We start from the raw sequence: 25,064 nt of genomic DNA, 5'->3' as shown, positions 1-25,064 counted from the left end.
CACGAAGATCTTCCATCATGCACACATTATTCCCATCCAACTGGTAGTTATCTCTCTCGAGTTTTTCATTTTTTTCTTTCAATGTTTTAATTTCTGTCTTCTTTTCCTGAAGTTGTTTTTGAAGTTCATTTATAATGTTTTGAAGATCCATGTTGGTCTCCTATAAAGATAAAAAGAACATTTTCATAAGATACTCATTAAATTTTAAATGTGCAAAAATTTAGAGATAATAAAATTTTTATTTAGAAAGAAGTAGATACACTTAATACTTCTTTTTTTCCAATCATATTTTCATTATAATCCTGATAATTTTATTACAATCCTGATACAAATCTAATCTATCATCTCTCTTCCATCGATGTCGATGTCACTGTCGTCTCCGGCCACCTCCATCGGTGCCTCCTCCTCCTCTGCCATGTTCTCTACCACCAGATGCAAGTGGTTGTTTTGGTCTTGAAGTTGGTCTATAGTGCTTTGGAGCCTTGAAATGTACCGCTCTTGTTTGGCGCTGAACTCCTCCTGTCGCTGACTAGCCTGAGCAGAACGTCCTCGCTCTATCTCCACTCTCTCCAGCAAATCCCTGTTGAGTGAGGCTAAGCGAGCGATGCGAGCTGAATCAGTCGGTATCTGTAGAAGTTGGCTCTCAGCCAAGTCCAAGTGATGAGTCAATCGCTGTACGTCAGTCTCTAGTATGTGCCTCATCTCATTAAGCTCCTGCTTTTCCAGTTTCTCCTTAGCCAGTTGCGCCTTCAAAGTCGCTATCTCCCTAGCTTGATTATCGATGGTAAGCTGACGCATACGAAGGGCAGCCTGCGCGCGCGTACGTGGAGAAGCCATTTCCTAGGATAAAGATCGAGGTAAAGCATCATAATCGTATAAAGTATAGAAAGGCACAAATAATAGAAACAAAGTTGTCGTGGAAAATTTTCGATACCAAGGATTGCAGAACGATTGAAGGGATAGATTTTTGAAGTCGTTCAAAAATTTAGGGAACAAATGAAAGTTGGACTCGGAATGGGATAGACTAGGTTTTTGCCAAAATTTGACAAAACTTTTGCCAAATTTTGACTTTGTCAAATTTTGTCTGTCAAAATCCCAGCGGGATTATGAACCTGGCGGCTCTAATACCACTTAAATGTTACGCCCCGTGTCCGAAGCGTCAGTGACATCCAGCATTGTTTAAAAATTACTTGAAAACAATTAAGCTTCGTATCGAAATGCCAAAAACAAGTCTTTTTCATAAATCAAACATTGTCTTTACAATGACAATAGAACAACAATTACATCAAAGTTTTGCGGAAACGAAACAGAAGAAAATAATAAAAATCTCAATTCTTGGGCTTGACTTTCGATCACCATCCCCAGAACGCTTCCTGCTCCTCTTCATTCAGCTGTTCTTCATTTCAATCTGAAATTTGTAAGGGGTGAGTGTTTTAGGAAACACTCAGCAAGTGGGGGGTCGATCGATTTCCAAAGATACATATAGAAGTTAATCTTTAAAACATTTCTTTAACAAACTTTCAAAAATTAATACTTTTAACTAACAGAAACGAATCGAATATGAGACAGAGGTTAACAGATGATTCAGAGCATTTTAGAAACAAATCAGATCATTTTAGAACAGACAAAACACTATTACTCATCACATTTCCATGGTCAAATTGTTCCCAATATGTTAGTACTCTGAGGGCTGAGGCCAGAACATGGTTTTATACCTACAAATGGGGGCCAGACAGAACATGGTTTTATACCCACCAATGGAGGCTAGACAGAATTACAATTCTTGTCCCATTTCAAATCAATTCGTAACAGTGCAACACAGAATTAAAATTTAACAGAGAGAACTTATCATAGTTTCAGATATCAGAATTTCAGACGGATTCAGCGGAGTCAAAGAATTTCGAATAACAGAAGAAACATATAATCGATCAAAATTTTAATCAGAACAGATTGTCATTTTCGAAAAAGGGACACACATACAAGCATGTCATGTCATATATATACGAGGTTTAAAAATACAAGCAACATAAATATCAAAAACCCACTTACAGTATTTTGAAGGTAGGTTCGAACGTTGCAGATCTTGGCACGAATTTTCCTTTCAAAAGTTCGGCAGCACTTCGACGTGACTTTAACCAATGCGATCTTCAATCGAGCAGCACTTCGACACTGGATAGTAGCTCTGGACTGCACGAAAATTCCTTCCTCCTCCTTTCTTGACTTCGGCCGAGAGCTTGTAAAATGAGGGGGAAGAACCGAATTTTTTTATGCCCTTTTGGAGTGTTTTTCTTTCCACCTTGATGTAGTATTTATAGGACAAACAATTGCTCTTCATCTAGCCCTTGGCCGAAATCTTGGGGTCCAAGATTAGCCATAAATGTAGTCCGAATTCCCATGCATTCTTCAAGAGTCACCTTGGTTTTCTATAGGGTCATTTCCTACATCATTAATGTGTCCTGGTCTTTCAGCTCCTCTCTTAGCTCCTTCATGGATTAATTCAAAGGTCATCTCTTGCATATTAGTTTTGTCCAAACCTTTAGCTCCTATTCTAGCTCCCTTTTTGGTCTTGTTAGGACAAGCTTGTTTTAGCTTCTTTGAGCTGAAATATCGAGTCCCTGAGCTAGGGTTTTACTCCCCCAGTGACAACTCTTTGATGGATGCGGTTTCTTGTAGCTTAGCTTCATGTTGAGTTAATCTCCGAGCTTTGAAGCTACTTCCTTGAGTTAAGTTAGCTGAAATCTAAGTTCATATTTAATTTTATAGTTAGAATGAAAGTTGTTGAGCTTATAGTAAGCTAAATTTCAAGTTGTGTTTTTCTTACATGATTTGCTTCGGATCAAATTTTCCGGGTTCTCACAGCTAAAGATTTCAGACAAATCATCATTTGTTTCATGTCAAAACACTTCGTCTTCAGTCGGAATCTGATTTTGTTTCTCCATCAGATTCTTCTTGACTTAAGATTTCTTTTTCTTCATATATACTCTCATATGAGGGAATGTCATCAAACTGATATACATGAACTAGATCTTGTAATAAATTTCTTCCTCGATAACTGGAATTGATTCGAAGCGCCTTATTCCGTTTCTATCATTTTTTGGACAGTTGGTCGAAATATGAGCTCTTACACTACATGTCTAGTAATCACAATCTTTTAAAATTTCATTAGCTCTGGTTTGAGCTCTTCGAAAGGTTTCTTTGTTGGTTTTCGTCTCGTGCTTCGAGATACACTCGATGCTTGGGATAACATTCTACATTTGATGGTCCACTTCTCTATCCAGATTTATAAGATCAGGTTTTTTGTCTAGACTATACTATTCTTGTTTTCAAAGAATTTCCTCCACTTCTGCCATAAAGATGAGATCTGAAACTCTTTTTTTTTTTTTTTTTGCCTTTGCGGCTTACTTTCAATGATTGGTGGAAGATCATTTTCTTTACTATATAAAAGGTGCATTTATTTATATTCGTTAATCATTTGTAATTCTTTTGTAATGCTGCCATATGACACCATTCTGCTTGTTTTCCTTTAAGAAAAGATGCTCTCTTGTTAGATTATCTGGTTTGCCTGGGATATATTCTCTTATTAGTATTTCTCTGTAGGAACTTGGCATTTGGCAAAGAAAAGTTGCATTTCTATACTTTTTTTCAATCCCTGAATTTCATCTATATTTATTAAATAAAATAATATTTTTATGAACTAAACAGATGTCATATAATTCAAGACTATACATAGCTCAAGTATATATTTTTTTCTTCTCTGTGTCTTGACTGTTAATGAAACGTCCACTACTCATTTTTCTTTAAAATGTACTAGATTTTTTTTCTATTATACTCATTCGGCCGAATATATACATATACATAAACATATTTTTAAAATAACTTTGTAACATTTAAAAATAAAACAACCAACTATATTTGAAAATCCAAAGGAAAGAATTCAAAACAAAAAATCATCAATCGGTTATCAAACCTAACTTAGCAATATTGCAAAATAAAACCAACTCTAACATCCTCTCAAAAACCTCTTAAAAGCATCATAAAATTCTTAAAATCTTTAACGTAAATTTAAATCATAAACTTAATTTAAATTGTGAAAAACTAGCGTTGGTCCTCAGGTTATGTACACCTTAAGTCCAGTAGGATCAACCATCAAGACCCTCATTAACATCACGTCACGCTCACCTGCATCGATCACACCTAATGAGTCTATTGACTCAGCAAACCTTAACCATGATAACAAGTAATACATATACAATCACATGCAACATTGAAAATACTTTTACTTAACACGCATAAACTTAAACATTTTTCTTTTCATCATATCATAACATATTCCTTTCATCATATATGTATATTTTTCTCTTTTATAGAATTTGGATCCTTAATTGTGACTTTCGTTTCAGCTGAATGTCGATGGATCCATCTACGTGTAACATAAATACTAGGCGGCAGGGACATCAGCGACACTCTCACCCGTCAATTGAGCCTTGGCCTTACATATCATCGTATCATCATAATCATCGTATTAGTCACAATCACTTCACCTCCTTCAACTTTCATATAAAAATCATTTTTTCTTTTTAAACCAAACATGCAATAAATCTTTTAGCATTATCGTTTCATCATAAAATTCCATAAAAATTTATAATAAATATATTAACATATTTTACACCATTCAGGACACTGCCAGTGTGACTAATAAATTTTGGGTGTAAAATGACCATTTTACCGCTAGTAACATATTTTCTCGTATTTAACCTTAGACCTCGGAACGACGTCCCAAATCGTCCCAAACCTATCCTAATGCCCTAAAATACTCCTATAAATATTTCTTAGGCATAAAATTTATATTTTCGATAGGTTTCCCGTTTTGTTTTTAAACTTAGTTGTACTTCTCGGTTTTGTCTCGCATGGACTCGAAATTTAACCAAATTTCACCAAACTTGAACCAAAGCTTCCTAACACATAACTAAGCCATATTGAACTCAATTCAATCCCACAAAGTCCTTGGAACACGTCCCCAACAGCTGCTGGTTTTCTGCATAGGTGTCCTAGTTCTAATAGGATTCTAACATAGGCTAGCTTCAACCCCAGCCCCTTAGCCTCACGTTCATACCCTTGGCCACCCCCTCAGGACCCTAACCAAACCATAGGTAAGCTTTTGGACAGAATCTAACCATCCTAGAAGCCACAGCCATCCTCTCACGCGCGGTCCTACAGCCCCGTGATCTCCCTAGCCCCTTGATCCTACCATCGTGCAGCCACCCTAGGACCATCACACAGCCCCTTTTGGTTTCTAGGTCGTGCCCTAACTGCAGCCCAGGCCGTGTCCTCCCATGTAGCTGAGTTCGAAACCCTAACACATGCAACCAAGGATTTTCGTTTGAGCCGTGCCTCCCCGAAGTCCAGCGTTCATGCGACCTGTTCTAAACCTCCTAGACAGTCCCTAACTCATTCCTTTTAGGGTCCTATCTTGGCAGGCCCTTGTGTGAGAACCATACTATGAGTTTCATGTTCAATACCAAGCTTTTCCATGTATATATCATAAAAACGAGAATTATAAACGAGGCATCAGCTTTTTCATGAAACTATATATATGTTCACATGTACTATGGTAAGAACGATGAGAAAAGAAAGATTAAGGTGTGCTTTTGCGTATATTACGCTCGAAATACGACTTGCGATGCGAAGAACGTTGGCAAGGATGAACCCTTGTTGAACTCCTTCAAGAAAAACGTGACTTTCCTTCTCAAGGGTGGTGGGTGCGGCCGAGTGGTGTGTGAGGGGAGAGTCCTTGTGTCCTTGTGGGCTTGTGTGCGTGTGTTATGTGAGGTAAAGTGAGGGTTTTAGGCTTTTTATTTTAAATTAAACACATGGTGTAAGCTTATATCCATTAATTTGGTGTAATAGGTCCATTCAGTCCATTAGTAAATATTTAAAATATTTTGTTTAGGAAAGTTCGTGAAATTATTAGTTGAGTTCTCGAAAAGTTCATTTTTCTATCGAAAATTGAATACTGGTTTAAAATACGAGTCGACACGTAAAAACTTCTCAAAAGTTACTATTTTCAAAAGTACAATATACCATTTACCATATATGAAATAATTAAATTTAATTATTTAATAAAAATATTTCCCTCGTGTGGTCCCCGATCTCCGTTCCTCGATCCCGTGTCGAATAGTCATTAAAAACATAATTTTTATGCATTCATGTAGAAGAGTACTTTTTAAGCAGATAACTGTGCACACATTATTTAATTCATGAAATTAAAACTATTTACTTAGTCATTTTCTATTTTCCCTATATTTGCATGCAGTTGGATTATGTCATCTTATTTTTGGACTTTACAGTTAAAATTGTGTACTCTTATAAATTGTGTTTTAAATAGGATAGTCATTCTTCCGGCTATATCGCTAAGAGATTATCCTGCTATGACTAAATATTTGGTTTATGTCGAAGTTATGTCCCGAGCAATTTTAACTTATCTCATAAGACTCATTTCTAAAAATTTTATAAGTCCTTTGTTGAGATCAAGTGTCCCTACTCGATTCTCATAGCCGATATTTAATCATCTATGAGATCTTCTATGTTTGTTTTAAATCTAGTACATCAAGGTTAAGCATAATAAGGATGTATTGATTCTAAAACAGTTTTTTCATAAGGTGTTTGTTGTAAGATAATTTTATTTCTCCTTGACCGTGTTCTTGCTGGGTGTGATTCTCCACGTGTATGAAAATTTGTTTGGGTTCCTCTCATGTTTGTTATATAGGATCTCACACTTTCCCTTGGTGGTTCTTGAGAAGGTACCCTGTTAAATAGAGATTGTTCACCTCCTCCAGTTGTGTTCATTTTCATATCTATGCCCTTGATGTTTTCAAAAGACTCTGCAACGTTTTGTAGATCATCGATACCGATCCTTTCTATAATAGTCATCAAATTATTTTATTTTATGAGATATTTTTGATAAAATTGATCATTTTTTCGTCGTTGATCAAAGGTTTTTGCACTACTTTGACATTCTTTATTTGATCTAATAAGGGTTCAATAAAGGATGTGGGAACCTTTATTTCGAGATCTTTTTACTAGAACTGAGTTGTTCTAGGTTTTGAATTCTTGTTTGAATATTTTTTAATGTTCCAAAAATTTCTTCTTATTTTTCAAGAATTTTTTCAATTTTACGTGGTACATAATATAGTCGATTACCATAATTTTACTTTTTTTTGGAATTATCTAAGATCTACCGAAACTTTTCAGAGGAATCCGAGACAATTTCTAAGAATCTGTTAATTTGAGTCATAACTTTACTTCGGTAGTATGATTTGCTCCTTATATGCAACATTAGTTAGATTTCCTTATTTCAAATATTCTAAAATATTTGAATAAAATCTAAAAAAAATAAATCTCGAACGTATGTTCGGATCCATAATTTTGAGAAACATCTCATCCTCAAACATTAGAATTACACAATAATAATAATAATAATAAAGCATGTCTCAACTCGATCTTGATTTGATCGAGTTCGAGTCTAGTTCAAGTAGCTTGACTTTTCACACAAGTCACGTTCAAGTTTTTTAATTGTTTCCGCTTGAGCAATTATAATTGTTTCTGCTTGAGTAATGGTCTCTCACCAAATTGCAATATGGCTCATCACCGATTTTTACTATTACAATATTATTTGTATTTTAACATAAATTTAATTAATTAAAAAATTCGATTAAACCCCAAAAAAAATTCACAAAATATAATACTATACAAGCGTGCAACATGTGTGTCGAGACACCATACATATATCTAACATATCTAATCTAACATACATATAAATATATGACTTTTAATTGTGAATTTTCTAATATGTCCTTGTTCATTTAAGTTAGAAAATTAAATCAATAAGTTATCTTATGTTTTTTTTTGTGTGTAATTCATTTTCTATCTTAAATTAATTTGAACATTAATACACATTCCTCTTTCTTTCCTAAATTTTATGCCAAAAAATTTATTTATTTACATTTCCTTGTTCATTTAAGTTAGAAAATTAAATTATTAGGTTTTTTAAGGGTTTTTTTTTGTAATTCATTGTCCATCTTAAATGGATCTGGACATAATACACATTCCTATTTATTTTCTAAATTTTATGCCATTTAATACACATTCCTATTTATTTTCTAAATTTTATGCCATTTATGCCAAAAAAATTATTTAATTACATTTGTTAGTCAATTTTTTAACAAGTTGATTTGTAAATATGAACTAATAAAATCATATATTATATAGATATTGAAATATGATAAAGATTATTTGTAATAATATTTTTTTAGCCTTACATCTAACATACATATATGTCACTTTCAATTGTGTTTTCCTCTATGTACCCTTATATTTCTAGATTTTGCAATTTGGCTTCATGTAGGCTAAACTTTATCGTTGCTTACTACCATTTGATTGATATATGGGCCCATTTATTTCCTTACTATGTTTCTTCCTTTTCCCTTACCGCTTCACCATGGTCATTACTGTTGATGGGTTAATTCATCCACCTTGCGGTGAACTCACCACTCTCTATCGCCTGCAATTTGTTTATGTCGTCGTGATCCTCAATTTCTCTATGTTCTTTTGGTTTTACTTTTTCTACTTTTCATGGCGTGGGGTAGACGGCCGGCTGCGATCTCGGGATTTGTCTCAAGGTATGTGTTTCTTTCTCTTCATTTCTCTCCTACTTGCTTTGTTGCTGCCCCTTTGAATCTTCCGAGTTTCTGTATTTTCTATGTGTTCTTCTAACATTATTTTCCCTCTCAGCCATGTGTTTTCTCTTAAAGAGTTTCATGTAATAATTTTAATTTGGCAGCGGCGCTGCTCAATCTCGGCGTGTTGGTGGTTTTGGTTTATCTACTTCCAATGGTTAGTTGCTCTGTTATTTTCACCATGTTTATTTGCATCGATTGGATTGTTTTTCCCCCTTTGATCTATTATTTTTTTTATCTTATGTGTTGCTGTCGTTCAATGATATAATTCCATCATGCAGAACGTATTGTATCTGTTCCTCTGGCGTGGTCTCCTATTTGTAAGTATTCTTCTGTTGTTTTCATCATGCCTTTATTTTACTTGGATTTTTTTTCCCTCGGTTTTCCGATGTTCCTTTTTCCTTCCTAAAATACGTGGGTTTTTTCCCCAATTGCATTTCTTTTTAAAATTCAGACAATGAAGAAGATATTGCTGGTATAAGTGTCTTGCCAATGGTGCCTTTATGTCAATATTGTGGCGCACATCGATTCCCTTGTGAAGCTCCATTTTTTTGTTGCGCCTGTGGTAAGATAAGATTGGCATCTCCTATTACTCCGATTGGCTTGCTGGAATTATTCAAGTACCCATCGTCCTCCTTGGCTATTTTATTTCGCCGTGAAGTACGATTGTACAATATTGTTTTCTCTTTCACTTCATTTGGGGTTAGGCTTTACAAGGAATTGGTTTCTCTTCAACTTGGGGTATACACATTTCGTGAGTCTGGCCAGATTTTCCATTCATTGCCACCACTTATACCTAATTCAGATGGTCCAAGGTATTTCCAACTTTATTTTTGGGACAACGATAATGAGTTGAAAAATAGGATGTTCGTTTACCCGTACATTGATGTTGACAGAGAACTCATGGTTTTGTTGATGGACATAATTAAAGTAAACCCTTATGCACAACTTCTAAAGAGGATAAATCAGTATTCTTCAATCAAAAACTTAAGATTGCATATTTCCAAAAATGTTCATGTTGACCAGAGATGTTATAACAGCCCATCCGCTGATCAAGTTGCGGCTATTTGGGTCGAAAGCAATGATGATGCTAACATTGCGCATGACAGGGACAGTTGCTCGTGGTCGTGATGGCAGACCCATCAAATACAACATTATTATGGTTGTTATGATCCCTTGCTGTAGAGGCCCGTGTTTCGTACTTGAAAATTTGCGGAATAATTTAAAAAAAAATTTCTCTTTAATTAAATAAAAAGCCTCATTCATAAAATAAACTGATAAAAATGGTTCAACGTTTAAAGTAGCAGCGGAAGTAAATATTTGTTTTAAAGTAACAACTAAAAAAATTTTCAACAAAATAAAAACTGAGTTTGGAATAAAAATAGTAAGTACTGAAAATGAGGTCCTCGGGTTCCTACTACTGCCGACCCACGATGGCTCACTGGTCCCCGCCCTCGGTCTCGACCTCATCAGTACCTACAACAATCAAGTCTAGTGAGTCTAAAAACTCAGCATGTAGTACCGAAACAACCAATATGCGTATATATGTGCAAAATTTCTATTATTTAATTTTAAATGGTTATTATTTTAAGAAATTGTAGATTTAATTGCATTTAAATCATTTACGTTATTTTTAAGGATTTTAAATCGCGTATTTCAAATTTTAGCTTTTTAGATATATACGCGAGACCGGACCGGAGATAGGAAATCGGAGATAAATTTTATGATCCAAAAATATTCCTAAATTTATTTCGAGCTAAGAAATAATTTATTTTGTTGAAATCAAGTGGATTTAAGTCTACTTTAATTAATTAATCACCAATTTAATTATAGGCTTCTTAATTCATCTAGATTGTGCTTAATTAACTTTTAATCAAGCTTATCTAACATAGGATTCTACTTAGCAAAACTTAAATAAAATCTTACACTAATTGAGAAGACAAGTCTCGGTCATCTCCACTCCACACAATTCCAATGAATACCATTTAACTCTCAACAACAAGAAAACAAAGGCCAACCAATCAACATGCATGTTTTTCCCACCAACTTGGCATCATTTACTCCCCCATGCACACCTTATTTGACCACAAGCCTTCACCATCTTCTTCACTTCCCCTAGAACGAAATATTAGAGAATTAGAAGCTCCCATTCTTGGCCAAGACAACAACAATAGCAAGGTGTCTTCATTTTCGTTGTCGTGTCTCCCGATCCGACGTCTTGTGTCGTTTATTGTAAAAAACAACTTAAGGCATGTCTATATTATTTCTTTGCTCTTCAATCAAGTTATATATCTATTTTTAAACCATTACATGTGCTTGATCCATGACAAAACCGAAATCATGTCAAGAACATTAGAAAAAAATCTGTGCAGAATGTTTTCTCAGCCACCTTCATGCTTCACGGTTGTTGTTGGTTTTGTGATTTCAGGGGTTGGCACGGTTCCAAGCACTCAAGGCTGCATCTAGACATGTACTAGGGCATGTTAGGGTCATGTTAGTCCATTGGTTCCAGCCCCTACACGCTGGAGGAAGAGATTTGATAGCAACTTCCCATAGCTGCCATTTCGAGTCTCAATTTCTGATTCTTGTTTGTCTAAGGCAAGGGTTCGGTTCTTGGTTGTCCTAGGGCCTATAACCATGGTTTGAACACTTTCTTAGCATGTCTAGGATGTGACCAAGATGACCTTTCATGGCTTGGTTCATGGTCTCATCGGCTTTAAAAATAAAACATGAGCGGCGCCCCATAGGTATTCATTTTTCTGTTTTTGGTCGTGTGTGTTGAGTTTCGAATTTATGGTGTCATGTGGGTTGTGGTTGGCTTCTAGCCCTTAGCCATGACTCATACAACACCTTAGCATGTCTAGCATTGACCATGGTTAACCTCATAATCATTGGATCCTTCATTTGACAGCAAAACACCCCACGATTGTGAGGTGTGTTCTCGGGTGGAGCTTGTGAGTGGTTTCGGGTGTTACTTGGATCATGGCTGGCCAAGGGCCTGTAGCCATGGCTAGAACCCTTCCCTAGCAAGCATAGGACGTGGTAAAGTTGGCCTTAAGTGTCTTGAGCCATGTCCCAAGTCAGTTGGACAGCAACAACGCAAGCCCCTTCGATGTTAGTTTTTCTGAATTTTGTTTGTGTGTGTGAAGCTTCGGCTTCTTGGTTTGTCGTGGATCTTGGTTGGCTTCTAGCCCTTAGCCATGGTTCACACAATACCTCATGATGTTTATATCATGCCTTGGTCATTCATATGGCCACTAGAATGATACATGACAGCAAGAACAAGCAACACTCCCCACGGTACAGCATATGTGTTCTCGAGTGGAACTTCAGATTTGTCGTAGGTGTTGGTTTGGATAGTGGTTGGCCTAGGGCCCTTAGCCATGGTTCAAATCACACCTTAGGATGTTGGTAAGAGGTTCTGGTCGGTGGTTCAAGCCCCAATGGCCAATAGTCTAAAAAACGAAGCAAGGAGGCGCAACAGCTGCTGCTGTAATTTCCTGGACAGAAACTGTGCCTTCGGTTTAGAGGTGTGTTTCGAGTTCTTGGTTGGCTTTTAGCCTATGGCCTTGGACTGGACAGTACCTTATTGAGTTAGGAAGGTCATGTTTTTGGCCGTTTGTGATTTGGTTAAGTTTAGAAGTCGTACGAGAATTTACGGTGCAATGTGCCAAAGTGACTCTCGAAAGAGCGTTTCATGATTTTGGCCTCCATGCACAATTTTCGTGTATTACAGCCCTTTGTATATATTTTCCAGTATTTTAGATGTATTTTAATCATGACTAAACGATGGCTCGATGTTGGTTCGGGTTGGTACGGAGTCATGGTTAGATACTAAGTTTGTTGGGCGTAATTGTCTCGTTTTTAGTTCGAATATGAAGTGTTGGTCAAGTTGAGATTATTGCATGTGTCTCATGTTAGAATTAGGTCGCAGTGAGCCTGGGAATGATCCAACTCATTTGTTAAATTAAAACAAGATAATAATTATATTACGTACATAAAAAAAATAGAAAATATTTATTTTTGAGATATATGCGATATGTCTTGTGGCCACCTTACGCTTATGGGATTGCTTCACCCGGTGACTTACGACCGGTTTACGATTATGTATGGGTACGGATATCCAGTCCAAGGGCTGTGATGATCTTTACCGTCCAGTATACTGTGGTTTAGTCTGATCAGACGTGCATGTTATGTTATGGGCCACTTGCGTAGAACATTATCTCTAAAGAAAAATTACGATATGATATGTTATGACGGGGCTCTATCGAGCAACTCTTTTATGTACGATTTTTCAGTTATGCACGTATTTATAATTACTCATGACACGATTTTCACGTGACGCTTTACGATACGATATTTTTACGTTGCATGCGATTTTATGATATATTTACTTGTTATTCACGATAGATGCATGCTGTGTCTTTAGACTCACTAGACTTGATTGATGTAGGTACTGACGATCCAGATGCTGAGGGCGAAGACCAGTGAGTTAGCTCGGATCGGCGGTAGTACGAACCCGAGGACCTCACGTTTATTTATTCAGTTTTATGTTCAAACTCTTGTTATAACTTTATATATATTTTAAGTTATTGTTTAAAACATTATTCAGTTTCCGCTGCTATGTTTATGTTAAACCGTTGGGTTATTTTACGAAAATTTTTACACGTTGCAATTTTATTTATTTAAAGAGAAAATTTTTAATAATTCCGAAAAATTATGAATTCGAATTACGGGCCCTCACAGTTGGTATCAGAGCGATGTTTCTTGTAAAGGGTTGTACTTACTACTGATCTTGAGAAGCTCACGAAGTCACGTCCTCAGTCTGTAAGTTCTAATTTCACGTATTACATTTTTTTAGCATGAAAGTTTACCAGCATGTTCTCATGAAATATTTTATCAGCATATTCTCATGAAAAATATTTATATGTTAAGATTATGTTTTAGCAAATATATATTTAAATTTCAAGAAAATAGTAGAAATATTGCATGTTGGTTACATAAGGATTTTACATGGTACAGTATGCCTCCTAGACGAGTTATTGACCGCCTGAGGGGTGCTGAAAGCGAGGCTGATCAGACACAGAACCGTTATGAGGATAGAGGTCCACCGCCACCTCCTCCACCATCTGATATGCATACCCAGATGATGGCGGGTATGACTCAGTTCTTCGCACAGTTTGCGGGGAACAATGCTGCAGCGGTGGCTAGGCCGCCTAGACCCGAGGCTATTTGTGAGCGGTTCTTGAGGATGAACCCGAAGGAGTTCACTGGGACGTCTGATCCCATGGTGGCTGAGGGATGGATTAAGTCCCTAGAGGTTACTTTCAGATTTATGGAGCTTGAGGATGTTGACAGGGTCCGCTGTGCGACATATCTTTTTGGAGGAGACGCCCGTCTATGGTGGGAGGGCGCATCTGTAGCTCTGGATCTAGCTACTCTCAGTTGGACGCGCTTTAGAGAGGTGTTCTTCTCTAAGTATTTTACTGATGACGTGCGTTCGAGGTTGACCAGGGAGTTTATGACCCTGAGACAGGGTGACATGACTGTTACGGAGTTTATCCGTAAGTTCGAGAGGGGTTGTCACTTTGTACCCCTGATCGCGAACGACGAAGGTGCCAGACTTAGGCACTTCATGGATGGATTGCGGCCGATCTTGCGTCGTGATGTTAGGGTTGTTGGCCCTACGACATATGAGGTCGCTGTCTCTAGAGCTCTTACTGCAGAACAGGATCAGAGAGATATCGAGAACGACCGCAAGGGTAAGCGGCCATTTCAGGCGCCCCACCGCCCTCTTCAGCAGCGTAAGAGGCCTTTCCATGGCCCATCGAGGAGCAGAGAGCAGCAGCAGGGACGTGTGGTCCCGAGGAGGCAGGAGTACCCGGTCTGTGCCAGGTGCACACGCCGTCATACCGGAACTTGCATGTATGGTTCTGGGAAGTGTTTCAAGTGTGGCGGTACAGGCCATTTGCTAAAGGATTGTCCTCAGGGGACATTGCCTACTCAGGGCAGAGTGTTTGCACTCCATGCAGCGAAGGCGAACCCAGGGACTATGCTCTTGACAGGTATCTTAAATCTTTAAGTTTTTATTTGGGAAAATTTTAGCATATTTAATTCAGCATTTTGGGATTAATTGCTTTGAATTATTGGGTTATAAGATTTGAACTTAGAAATTGTGATAAGATTGCATGTTCTATACGGATCGTTTTGGGAATCTAAGTTAGAAGAACTTTGACCTTTGCATGTCTATAGGATTAATTCTGGTTAATTATTGGATTTAGATAGATGTTCCAACCTTTCAGGAAGAATATTTATAGGCGGAGCTTCTACGAACGCCTTGATTGATTCAGGAGCCACTCATTCATTCATATCTGAGACCTTTGCGAATTCCATCGAGCTCAAGACGATTGGATTGGATATGGCTTATTCTGTGGTTATTCCATCTGGCGAGGAGATGGCAGCGACTAGCGTAGGACGAGACATAGACCTCGAGCTTCATGGAAATCTTGTCTATGCGGATTTGATCGTGCTGCCAATGCCAGAGTTCGATATTATCCTTAGGATGGATTGGCTGCACAAGAACAGAGTACTTATTGATTTTCAGCGGAGATCTGTTCTAGTCCGACCGCTTGGAAGGGAGCAATTCCTATTTGAACCTGACCGGTACTTTAATTTTCCAATCATGATATCTTGTATTCAGGCTAGGAAGCTCATGCTTAGGGGTTGTCGAGCATTCATTGCGACCATTATATCTGTTCCCGAGGTCTCCAGCCAGTCAGTTGCAGATGTCCCAGTTGTCAGGGACTTTTCAGACGTTTTTCCCGATGACGTCTCTGGTAGACCACCGGTACGAGAGGTAGAGTTTTCGATCGATCTTATGCTAGGTACCGCGCCTATCTCTAAGGCGCCATACAGATTAGCACCGTCAGAGATGGTTGAGCTCAAGAAACAGATTTAGGAGCTTCTTGACAAGGAGTTTATTCGCCCAAGTTTCTCTTCATGGGGCGCGCCTGTCTTATTCGTGAAGAAGAAAGACGGATCTATGAGGCTTTGCATTGACTACCGAGAGTTGAACAGGGTTACAGTGAAGAATAAATACCCACTTCCGAGGATCGAGGATTTGTTTGATCAGTTGCAAGGAGCCTCAGTATTCTCCAAGATAGATCTGCGATCTGGATATCACCAGTTGAGGGTGAAAGAAGCCGATACTTTTAAGACTGCTTTTAGGACTCGTTATGGGCACTTCGAGTTCCTTGTGATGCCGTTCGGTTTGACGAATGCGCCGGCGATCTTCATGGATCTCATGAATCGTGTATTTCAGCCGTATCTTGATCAGTTCGTTATTGTATTCATAGACGACATTCTCGTCTACTCAAAGAGTCAAGAGGATCACAACAGGCATCTGACCGCAGTATTGCAGACGTTGCAGAGGCACAAGCTGTTCGCTAAGTTCAGCAAGTGCGAGTTCTGGTTGGAGAAAGTGGCGTTCTTAGGCCACATCATATCTAGCAGTGGCATTGAGGTAGACCCAGCGAAGGTTGCGACCGTCAGAGATTGGGAGGTGCCGCAGAGTGCATCAGAGATCCGTAGTTTCCTTGGNAAGCAAGTGTGAGTTCTGGTTGGAGAAAGTGGCGTTCTTAGGCCACATCATATCTAGAAGTGGCATTGAGGTAGACCCAGCGAAGGTTGCGACCGTCAGAGATTGGGAGGTGCCGCAGAGTGCATCAGAGATCCGTAGTTTCCTTGGTCTAGCAGGATACTATAGCAAGTTTATTCAGGGTTTCTCCTCTATCGCAGTTCCACTCACGTCATTGACTAAGAAGAATGCTAAGTACGTGTGGAGCGATGAGTGCCAGAAGAGCTTCGATTCTTTAAAGCAAGCTCTTATTTCATCGCCGATCTTGTCCATGCCTTCTGGGCCCGGAGATTTTGTATTGTATACCGATGCTTCGAAGCTAGGTCTAGGCGCAGTGTTGATGCAACATGGGAAAGTAATAGCGTATGCTTCTCGTCAGTTGAAGATCCACGAGAAGAACTACCCTACTCATGATCTTGAGTTAGCTGCTGTAGTATTTTCCTTGAAGATTTGGAGGCATTATCTATACGGAGAGAAGTGTCAGATCTTTACCGATCACAAGAGCCTCAAGTACTTCTTCACGCAGAAAGAGTTGAATATGCGTCAGAGGCGTTGGTTGGAGTTAGTCAAGGATTATGACTGTGACATTAGCTACCATCCTGGTAAAGCTAATGTAGTAGCAGATGCTTTGAGCCGGAAAGTCGTAGTGATGGCTCATTTGACAGTTCAGAGGCCTCTTCAGAGTGAGATTCAGAGATTTGATCTAGAGATTTATACTCGAGGTAGAGTTCCCCGTCTATCTACCTTGATGATTAAGTCTTCTTTATTAGACCGTATTCGCAGCGGTCAGTCATCTGATGAGCAGTTGGCGAAGTGGAGACAGAGAGATGAGACGAAGGGCAGTGCTTTGTACACAGTGAGTGATGGCATTGTTCGTTATCGAGATAGGATATGGGTTCCTAGCAGCGATTCTATTCGAGCAGACATATTAGCTGAGGCCCACATGTCCCCGTACTCTATTCATCCTGGGAGTACGAAGATGTACAAGGATCTGCAGATATTATATTGGTGGCCCGGTATGAAGAGAGAGATTAGGAGATTTGTATCCGAGTGTTTGACTTGTCAGCTTGTGAAAGCTGAACATCAGAGACCAGCCGGCTTACTCAAGCCACTTCCCATTCCCGAGTGGAAGTGGGAGAACATTAACATGGATTTCGTGGTTGGTTTACCGAAGTCGGCTAGAGGTTCAAATGCTATATGGGTGATTGTTGATCGTCTTACCAAGTCAGCTCATTTCTTGCCTATTAAGACGACTTTCTCCATGATTCAGTATGCTGAGTTATATATCCGTGAGATAGTCCGATTGCACGGTATCCCAGTCTCTATTGTTTCTGACAGAGATCCGAGATTCACTTCCTCGTTTTGGAAGAGTCTGCATTCAGAGATGGGAACGAAGTTGTTGTTTAGCACAGCTTTTCACCCTTAGACAGATGGTCAATCAGAGAGAGTTATTCAGATCTTGGAAGATCTTCTCCGTGCTTGTGTCATCGATTTCTCAGGGAGCTGGGAATCGAAGTTGCCATTAGTGGAGTTTATCTATAACAACAGCTTTCAGTCGTCTATAGGTATGGCTCCTTATGAAGCACTGTACGGAAGAAAGTGTAGATCTCGGTTGCCGCCGGATGATGAAAAAGAAAGATCAGAGTAGGGTCCGGAGATTGTTCAACAGGCAGCCGATACAGTAGTCAAGATCCGTGACAGGATAAGGACTGCTCAGAGTCGACAGAAGAGTTATGCCGACCGGAGGAGGAGAGATCTAGAGTTTGCCGTTGGCGACCATGTTTTCGTGAAGATAGCACCGATGAAGGGTGTCATGACATTCGGAAAGAAGGGGAAGCTTAGTCCGAGGTTCATCGGACCATTTGAGGTCCTCGACAGAGGTGGGACATTAGCATATCGTGTTACTCTTCCGCCGAATCTGGCCGGAGTACACAATGTGTTCCATGTGTCGATGTTGAGGAAGTATTTAGCGAACCCTTCTCATGTGTTGAATTTTGAGTCGTTGCAGTTTTCTCCGAACTTGTCTTATGAAGAGAGACCAATGCAGATCTTAGACCGTAGGGAGAAGAAGCTTCGAAACAAGGTGATCAAATCAGTGAAAGTTAAGTGGCTTAATCATTCCGATGAGGAAGCTACTTGGGAGTCCGAGTCAGAGATGCGGAGTCGCTTTCCAGATTTATTCGGTGAGTTCTAATTTCGAGGACGAAATTTAATTATAGGCTTCTTGATTCATCTAGATTGTGCTTAATTAACTTTTAGTCAAGCTTATCTAACATAGGATTCTACTTAGCAAAACTTAAATAAAATCTTACACTAATTGAGAAGACAAGTCTCGGTCATCTCCACTCCACACAATTCCAATCAATACCATTTAACTCTCAACAACAAGAAAACAAAGGCCAACCAATCAACATGCATGTTTTTCCCACCAACTTGGCATCATTTACTCCCCCATGCACACCTTATTTGACCACAAGCCTTCACCATCTTCTTCACTTCCCCTAGAACGAAATATTAGAGAATTAGAAGCTCCCATTCTTGGCCAAGACAACAACAATAGCAAGGTGTCTTCATTTTCGTTGTCGTGTCTCCCGATCCGACGTCTTCTGTTGTTTATTGTAAAAAACAACTTAAGGCATGTCTATATTATTTCTATGCTCTTCAATCAAGTTATATATCTATTTTTAAAACATTACATGTGCTTGATCCATGACAAAACCGAAATCATGTCAAGAACATTAGAAAAAAATCTGTGCAGAATGTTTTCTCGGCCACCTTCATGCTTCACGGTTGTTGTTGGTTTTGTGATTTCAGGGGTTGGCTAGGTTCCAAGCACTCAAGGCTGCATCTAGACATGTACTAGGGCATGTTAGGGTCATGTTAGTCCATTGGTTCTAGCCCCTACACGCTGGAGGAAGAGATTTGATAGCAACTTCCCATAGCTGCCATTTCGAGTCTCAATTTCTGATTCTTGTTTGTCTAAGGCAAGGGTTCGGTTCTTGGTTGGCCTAGGGCCTATAACCATGGTTTGAACACTTCCTTAGCATGTCTAGGACGTGACCAAGATGACCTTTCATGGCTTGGTTCATGGTCCCATCGGTTTTAAAAATAAAACAAGAACAGCGCCCCATAGGTATTCATTTTTCTGATTTTGGTCGTGTGTGTTGAGTTTCGAATTTATGGTGTCATGTGGGTTGTGGTTGGCTTCTAGCCCGTAGCCATGACTCATACAACACCTTAGCATGTCTAGCATTGACCATGGTTAACATCATAATCATTGGATCCTTCATTTCACAGCAAAACAAGCAAAACACCCCACGTGTGTGAGGTGTGTTCTCGGGTGGAGCTTGTGAGTGGTTTCGGGTGTTACTTGGATCATGGCTGGCAAAGGGCCTGTAGCCATGGCTAGGACCCTTCTCTAGCAAGCATAGGACGTGGTAAAGTTGGCCTTAAGTTGCTTGAGCCATGTCCCAAGTCAGTTGGACAGCAACAACGCAAGCCCCTTCGATTTTAGTTTTTCTCAATTGTGTTTGTGTGTGTGAAGCTTCGGCTTCTTGGTTTGTGGTGGGTCTTGGTTGGCTTCTAGCCCTTAGCCATGGTTCACACAATACCTCATGATGTTTATATCATGCCTTGGTCGTTCATATGGCCACTGGAATGATACATGACAGCAAGAACAAGCAACACTCCCCACGGTACAGCATATGTGTTCTCGAGTGGAACTTCAGATTTGTCGTAGGTGTTGGTTTGGATTGTGGTTGGCCTAGGGCCCTTAGCCATGGTTCAAATCACACCTTAGGATGTTGGTAAGAGGTTCTGGTCGGTGGTTCAAGCCCCAATGGCCAATAGTCTTGAAAACGAAGCAAGGAAACGCAACAGCTGCTGCTGTAATTTCCTGGACAGAAACTGTGCCTTCGGTTCAGAGGTGTGTTTCGAGTACTTGGTTGGCTTTTAGCCTAAGGCCTTGGACTGGACAGTACCTTATTGAGTTAGGAAGGTCATGTTTTTGGCCGTTGGTGATTTGGTTAAGGTTAGAAGTCGTACGAGAATTTACGGTGCAATGTGCCAAAGTTACTCTCGAAAGAGCGTTTCATGATTTTGGCCTCCATGCACAATTTCCGTGTATTACAGCCCTTTGTATATATTTTCCAGTATTTTAGATGTATTTTAATCATGGATAAATGATGGTTCGATGTTGGTTCGGGTTGGTACGGAGTCATGGTTAGATACTAAGTTTGTTGGGCGTAATTGTCTCGGTTTTAGTTCGAATATGAAGTGTTGGTCATGTTGAGATTATTGCATGTGTCTCATGTTAGAATTAGGTCGCAGTGAGCCTGGGAACGATCCAACTCATTTGGTAAATTAAAACAGTATAATAATTATATTACGTGCATAAAAAAAATAGAAAATATTTATTTTTGAGATATATGTGATATGTCTTGTGGCCACCTTACGCTTATGGGATTGCTTCACCCGGTGACTTACGACCGGTTTACGATTATGTATGGGTACGGATATTCAGTCCAAGGGCTGTGATGATCTTTACCGCCCAGTATACTGTTGTTTAGTCTGATCAGACGTGCATGTTATGTTATGAGCCACTTGCGTAGAACATTATCTCTAAAGAAAAATTACGATATGATATGTTATGACGGGGCTCTATCGAGCAACTCTTTTATGTACGATTTTTCAGTTATGCACGTATTTATAATTACTCATGACACGATTTTCACGTTACGCTTTACGATACGATATTGTTACGTTGCATGCGATTTTATAATATATTTACTTGTTATTCACGATATATGCATGCTGGGTCATTAGACTCACTAGACTTGATTGATGTATGTACTGACGATCCAGATGCTGAGGGCGGAGACCAGTGAGTTAGCTCGGATCGGCGGTAGTACGAACCCGAGGACCTCACGTTTATTTATTCAGTTTTATGTTCAAACTCTTGTTATAACTTTATATATATTTTAAGTTATTGTTTAAAATATTATTCAGTTTCCGCTGCTATGTTTATGTTAAACCGTTGGGTTATTTTACGAAAATTTTTATACGTTGCAATTTTATTTATTTAAAGAGAAAATTTTTAATAATTCCGAAAAATTATGAATACGAATTACGGGCCCTCACACAGCATGCATATATCGTAAATAACAAGTACATATATCATAAAATTTCATGCCATGTAAAGATATCATGTCGTAAAATGTAACGTGAAAATATCGTGTCATAAAGCGTATCATGAAAATCGTGTCATGAATAATTATAAATACGTGCATAACTGAACTGAAAATCGTAAGTGAAATGTTTGCTCCGTAGAGCCCTGTCATGAAATAGCATGTAATAATTTTCTGTTGAGATTATGTTCTACGCAAGTGGCCCATCAACTGAACTGAATCGCCTGATCAGACGAAACCACAGTATACTGGGCGGTAGAGATCATCACAACCCTTGGACTAGATATCCGTACCAATAAATGAACATGAACCGGTTAGTGACCACCGGGTGAGGTAATAATCCCATGATAAACTGCAATCCCATGATAGTGCGGTGGCCACAAGCAATATCGCATAAATCTCAAAAATGAATATTTTATATTTTTATGCACGTAATATAATTAAATAACATAATTAAACATCTTGTATTAATTTACCAAATGGGTTGGATCGTTCCCAGGCTCGCTGCGCCCTAATTCTAACATGAAAAATATGCAAATGATTTAACTTGACCAAAACTTCATAATTGAACCCAAAAACGAGACAATTACGCTCAACGACTTAGTATTTAACCATGACTCCGTGTCAACCCGAACCAACATCGAACCATCATTTAGTCATGATTAAATTACACTTAAAATGATGAAATAATGCTCCTAAAGTTGTACAAGTCGAAATTTTGGAGAATGGAGGCCAAAACATGAAACGCTCTTTCGAGAGTCAAGTTGGCACATTGCACCGTAAATTCTCGTACGACCTCTAAACTTGACCGAATCACAAACGGCCAAAAACATGACCTTCCTAACTTGATGCGGTACTATCCAGTCCAAGGCCATAGGCTAAAAGCCAACCAAAAACTCGAAACACACCTCTGAACCGCAGGTACAGTTGCTGTAAAAAATACAGCAGCTGTTGGTGCGTTTCCTTGCGTCGTTTTCGGCACTATTGGCCATTGGGGCTTGAACCACCAACTAGAGTCTCTTACCAACATCCCAAGGTGTTGTTTGAACCATGGCTAAGGGCCCTAGGCCAGCCACAATTCGAACAACACCAGCAACCACTCGAAGCTCCCACCCGAGAAGGCATATGCACACGTGGGGTGTCTCGCTTGTTCTTGCTGTCACGAACCATTCCAGTGGTCAATTGATTGACCATGGCATGATCTAGACATCAAGAGGTATGGTGTGAACCATGGCTAAGGGCCAAGAGCCAGCCAAGATCCACACCAACACCATAAAGCCGAAGTTAAACGTGCAGAAAATGAAAGAGATCGAAAGGGGCTGTTCTTATTTTATTTGAAAACCGATGCAACCATGGACCAAGCCTTGAAAGGCTGACTTGGTCTCGTCTTAGACATAACAAGGAGATGTTCTAACCATGGCTATAGCCCCTAGGGCAGCCAAGATAAGAAACATCACCCTTGACAGCAAACTGAAAATCAAAACTCAATATGACACTAGGGGGGGAGTTGCTGTCATTTCTCAATTCGAACATGCATGGGGCTTGAAATAATGGACCAACATGGTCTTGACACACGCTAGTACGTGTCTAGGTGCAGCCTTGGGAGCCTAGGGTCGAGCCAACCACCTGAAACAACACAAACATGGAACTCGTGAAGGCACAAAGGAAACCATAAAATTCTGTACATAATTTTCGAAAGGTGATGCTGAAATTTTCGGTTCTTGCTTTATAAACTCATGATCATGAAATGTTTAAAATCATATTATGGCTTGATTGAAGAGTGAAAGAAAAATATAGACATGCCTGGAAATCGTTTGAAAGGAAAACGAATTAATACGACGATACGACGTGATGGAGACGGAGTTGTTTCACTTTCTTGTTTTTCTTTCTTGTTTTCTCTCTAGAAAATGTCGATTTTCTCTACTGAAAATGCTCTGAATTTTCGAAAATGGAGAGGGAGAGAATGGCTAGGAATGAGGAGAAAGTTTGCACGATAAAAGGGATAAATGAATCTTGCTATCTTCCTAGTTTGTGAGATAAGGAATGATTTGATATCAAAAGATTTTTGAGGGATAATTAAGGGTGCACATGGTCGAATTTTTGGTCCAGGAACAAGGAAAAAATTGCATAATTATTTAATTGTTGGTGATTTAAAAGTGGGGGAAATTATCTACCTAGAAAAGATTAAGGAAAGATAACAAGGAATGAGTTGTCAAACCAATTTAAATCTTTTAAAGGAAGGGATCACCGAATTTTTGTGGTAAATGGGGATGGAATATTGCTAGATAAACAAGATAGAAATATTGCTTAAATGTTAATTAGTGGTGAATAAAATTTAGGGGATTATCTAATAAGAAAAGGATTAGGAAATAATCAAAGGAATGCGTTGTCAAATATTTTTAAGTCTAGAAGGGAGGGTGGCCGATTTTTATCTAGTTAAATGAGGTAGAAAAATTGCTTAATTATTAATTATTTAAGATTTAAAGTTGAAAGAATTATCTATGCCAAGAAGGGATAAAGAAAGATACCCAAAATTGTGAGTTGACAAATTTAATTCCTACAAAAATGAAATGGCCGAAAATTATAATAAAATGGAAGGGAAAATATTTATTAAATCTTGTATTTTAATTCTTTAGAGTTTTATCTACCCATTAAATAGTTTAGTGAATTAATAAATTAATTAAGGGATAACATTATCTTGCATGCATGACTAAATCTATAAATTAAATTACTAACATGTTAAATTGAAATTTCTTAATTAAAATAAGTCTAGATTAACTCATCTCAATTGGTCACATATTTTAATTTAGGCTTTTAAATTAATTATTGGACATAAAAGAACTTATTTATTACTTATCTCAAATTAATTAAATAAATCCTTAAACCTTCTTTTACATTAAATAAATTATTATTTGTCTTAAATTAAATTTAGGAATATTTTCTTATCATTAAATTTTATCTTAAAACTCCAACTCCGGTGCGGCCTCGCTTATTTAATTTTAAAAAGGTAAAACTAAGCTCATGCGATTTAAAATATATAATCATGACTAAACAACTTTAAAATGCCTTAAATAATAAAGAAATCATTTTTTTTAAAAAATACTAGAAATTATGCATGGCTTATACGTAGTCTGATTTAACGGATTCTACACTTGAAATATCCGTTTTTTCCTCGTATGGGGACAATGGGTGGCAGCAGAATATTCCGAAGGTTAAAAATGGATATGTCCATTTTGACGTGCATGGGAGTGTGCTGCCACTTGAACAATTTGATTCCATCGATTGTATTGTTGCTAGTGAAAGTTGTGGTATGTTTTGAATCTTTTACCTCATACTTAATTTTGTCGTAACTTTAAACATCTGCTTTTAAAAGTAATTATTTCTTAAATTTTTCCCCCAAAAAACAAGAGAATGGTCGGTTCCAGATATTTATATATTTTTCCTGCAACTAATTTGGGTGTATTTTATTTTTTTTCCTATAGTTGTTTGTGGAAAAAATGATAGGAT

The 25,064-nt window shown here is 38.4% G+C and overlaps 1 protein-coding gene across 3 annotated transcripts; it reads left to right on the top strand.

Annotated features, from left to right (window-relative positions):
- Nucleotides 1–8,208: 8,208 nt before the first annotated feature.
- Nucleotides 8,209–13,695, top strand: LOC140957863 (uncharacterized). Of its 3 annotated transcripts, none has more exons than XM_073415266.1 (5): nt 8,209–8,678; nt 8,840–8,892; nt 9,017–9,055; nt 9,190–9,550; nt 13,189–13,695. In XM_073415266.1, exons 1-5 carry the CDS (start codon nt 8,632–8,634, stop codon nt 13,193–13,195), a joined length of 507 nt encoding a protein of 168 aa, XP_073271367.1. In that variant the 5' UTR covers nt 8,209–8,631; the 3' UTR covers nt 13,196–13,695. The 3 variants fall into 3 exon arrangements, with proteins under 3 accessions (XP_073271367.1, XP_073271366.1, XP_073271365.1); XM_073415265.1 differs by lacking the exon at nt 13,189–13,695 and having other exon boundaries at nt 9,190–9,355; nt 9,443–11,470; XM_073415264.1 differs by lacking the exon at nt 13,189–13,695 and having other exon boundaries at nt 9,190–11,470.
- Nucleotides 13,696–25,064: the final 11,369 nt, after the last annotated feature.

This window comes from Primulina huaijiensis, chromosome 14, assembly GCF_012295235.1.
Source record: "Primulina huaijiensis isolate GDHJ02 chromosome 14, ASM1229523v2, whole genome shotgun sequence".
NCBI lineage: Eukaryota > Viridiplantae > Streptophyta > Magnoliopsida > Lamiales > Gesneriaceae > Primulina > Primulina huaijiensis.
This window is presented reverse-complemented; position numbering and strand designations above follow the sequence as displayed.

Coding starts and splice junctions, on each gene's coding strand:
- LOC140957863 (XM_073415264.1), top strand. CDS start 8,632: ATGGCGTGGGGTAGACGGCCGGCTGCGATCTCGGGATTTGTCTCAAG. Junction 8,679..8,839: donor ATCTCGGGATTTGTCTCAAG/GTATGTGTTTCT, acceptor TTAATTTGGCAG/CGGCGCTGCTCAATCTCGGC. Junction 8,893..9,016: donor TGGTTTATCTACTTCCAATG/GTTAGTTGCTCT, acceptor TCCATCATGCAG/AACGTATTGTATCTGTTCCT.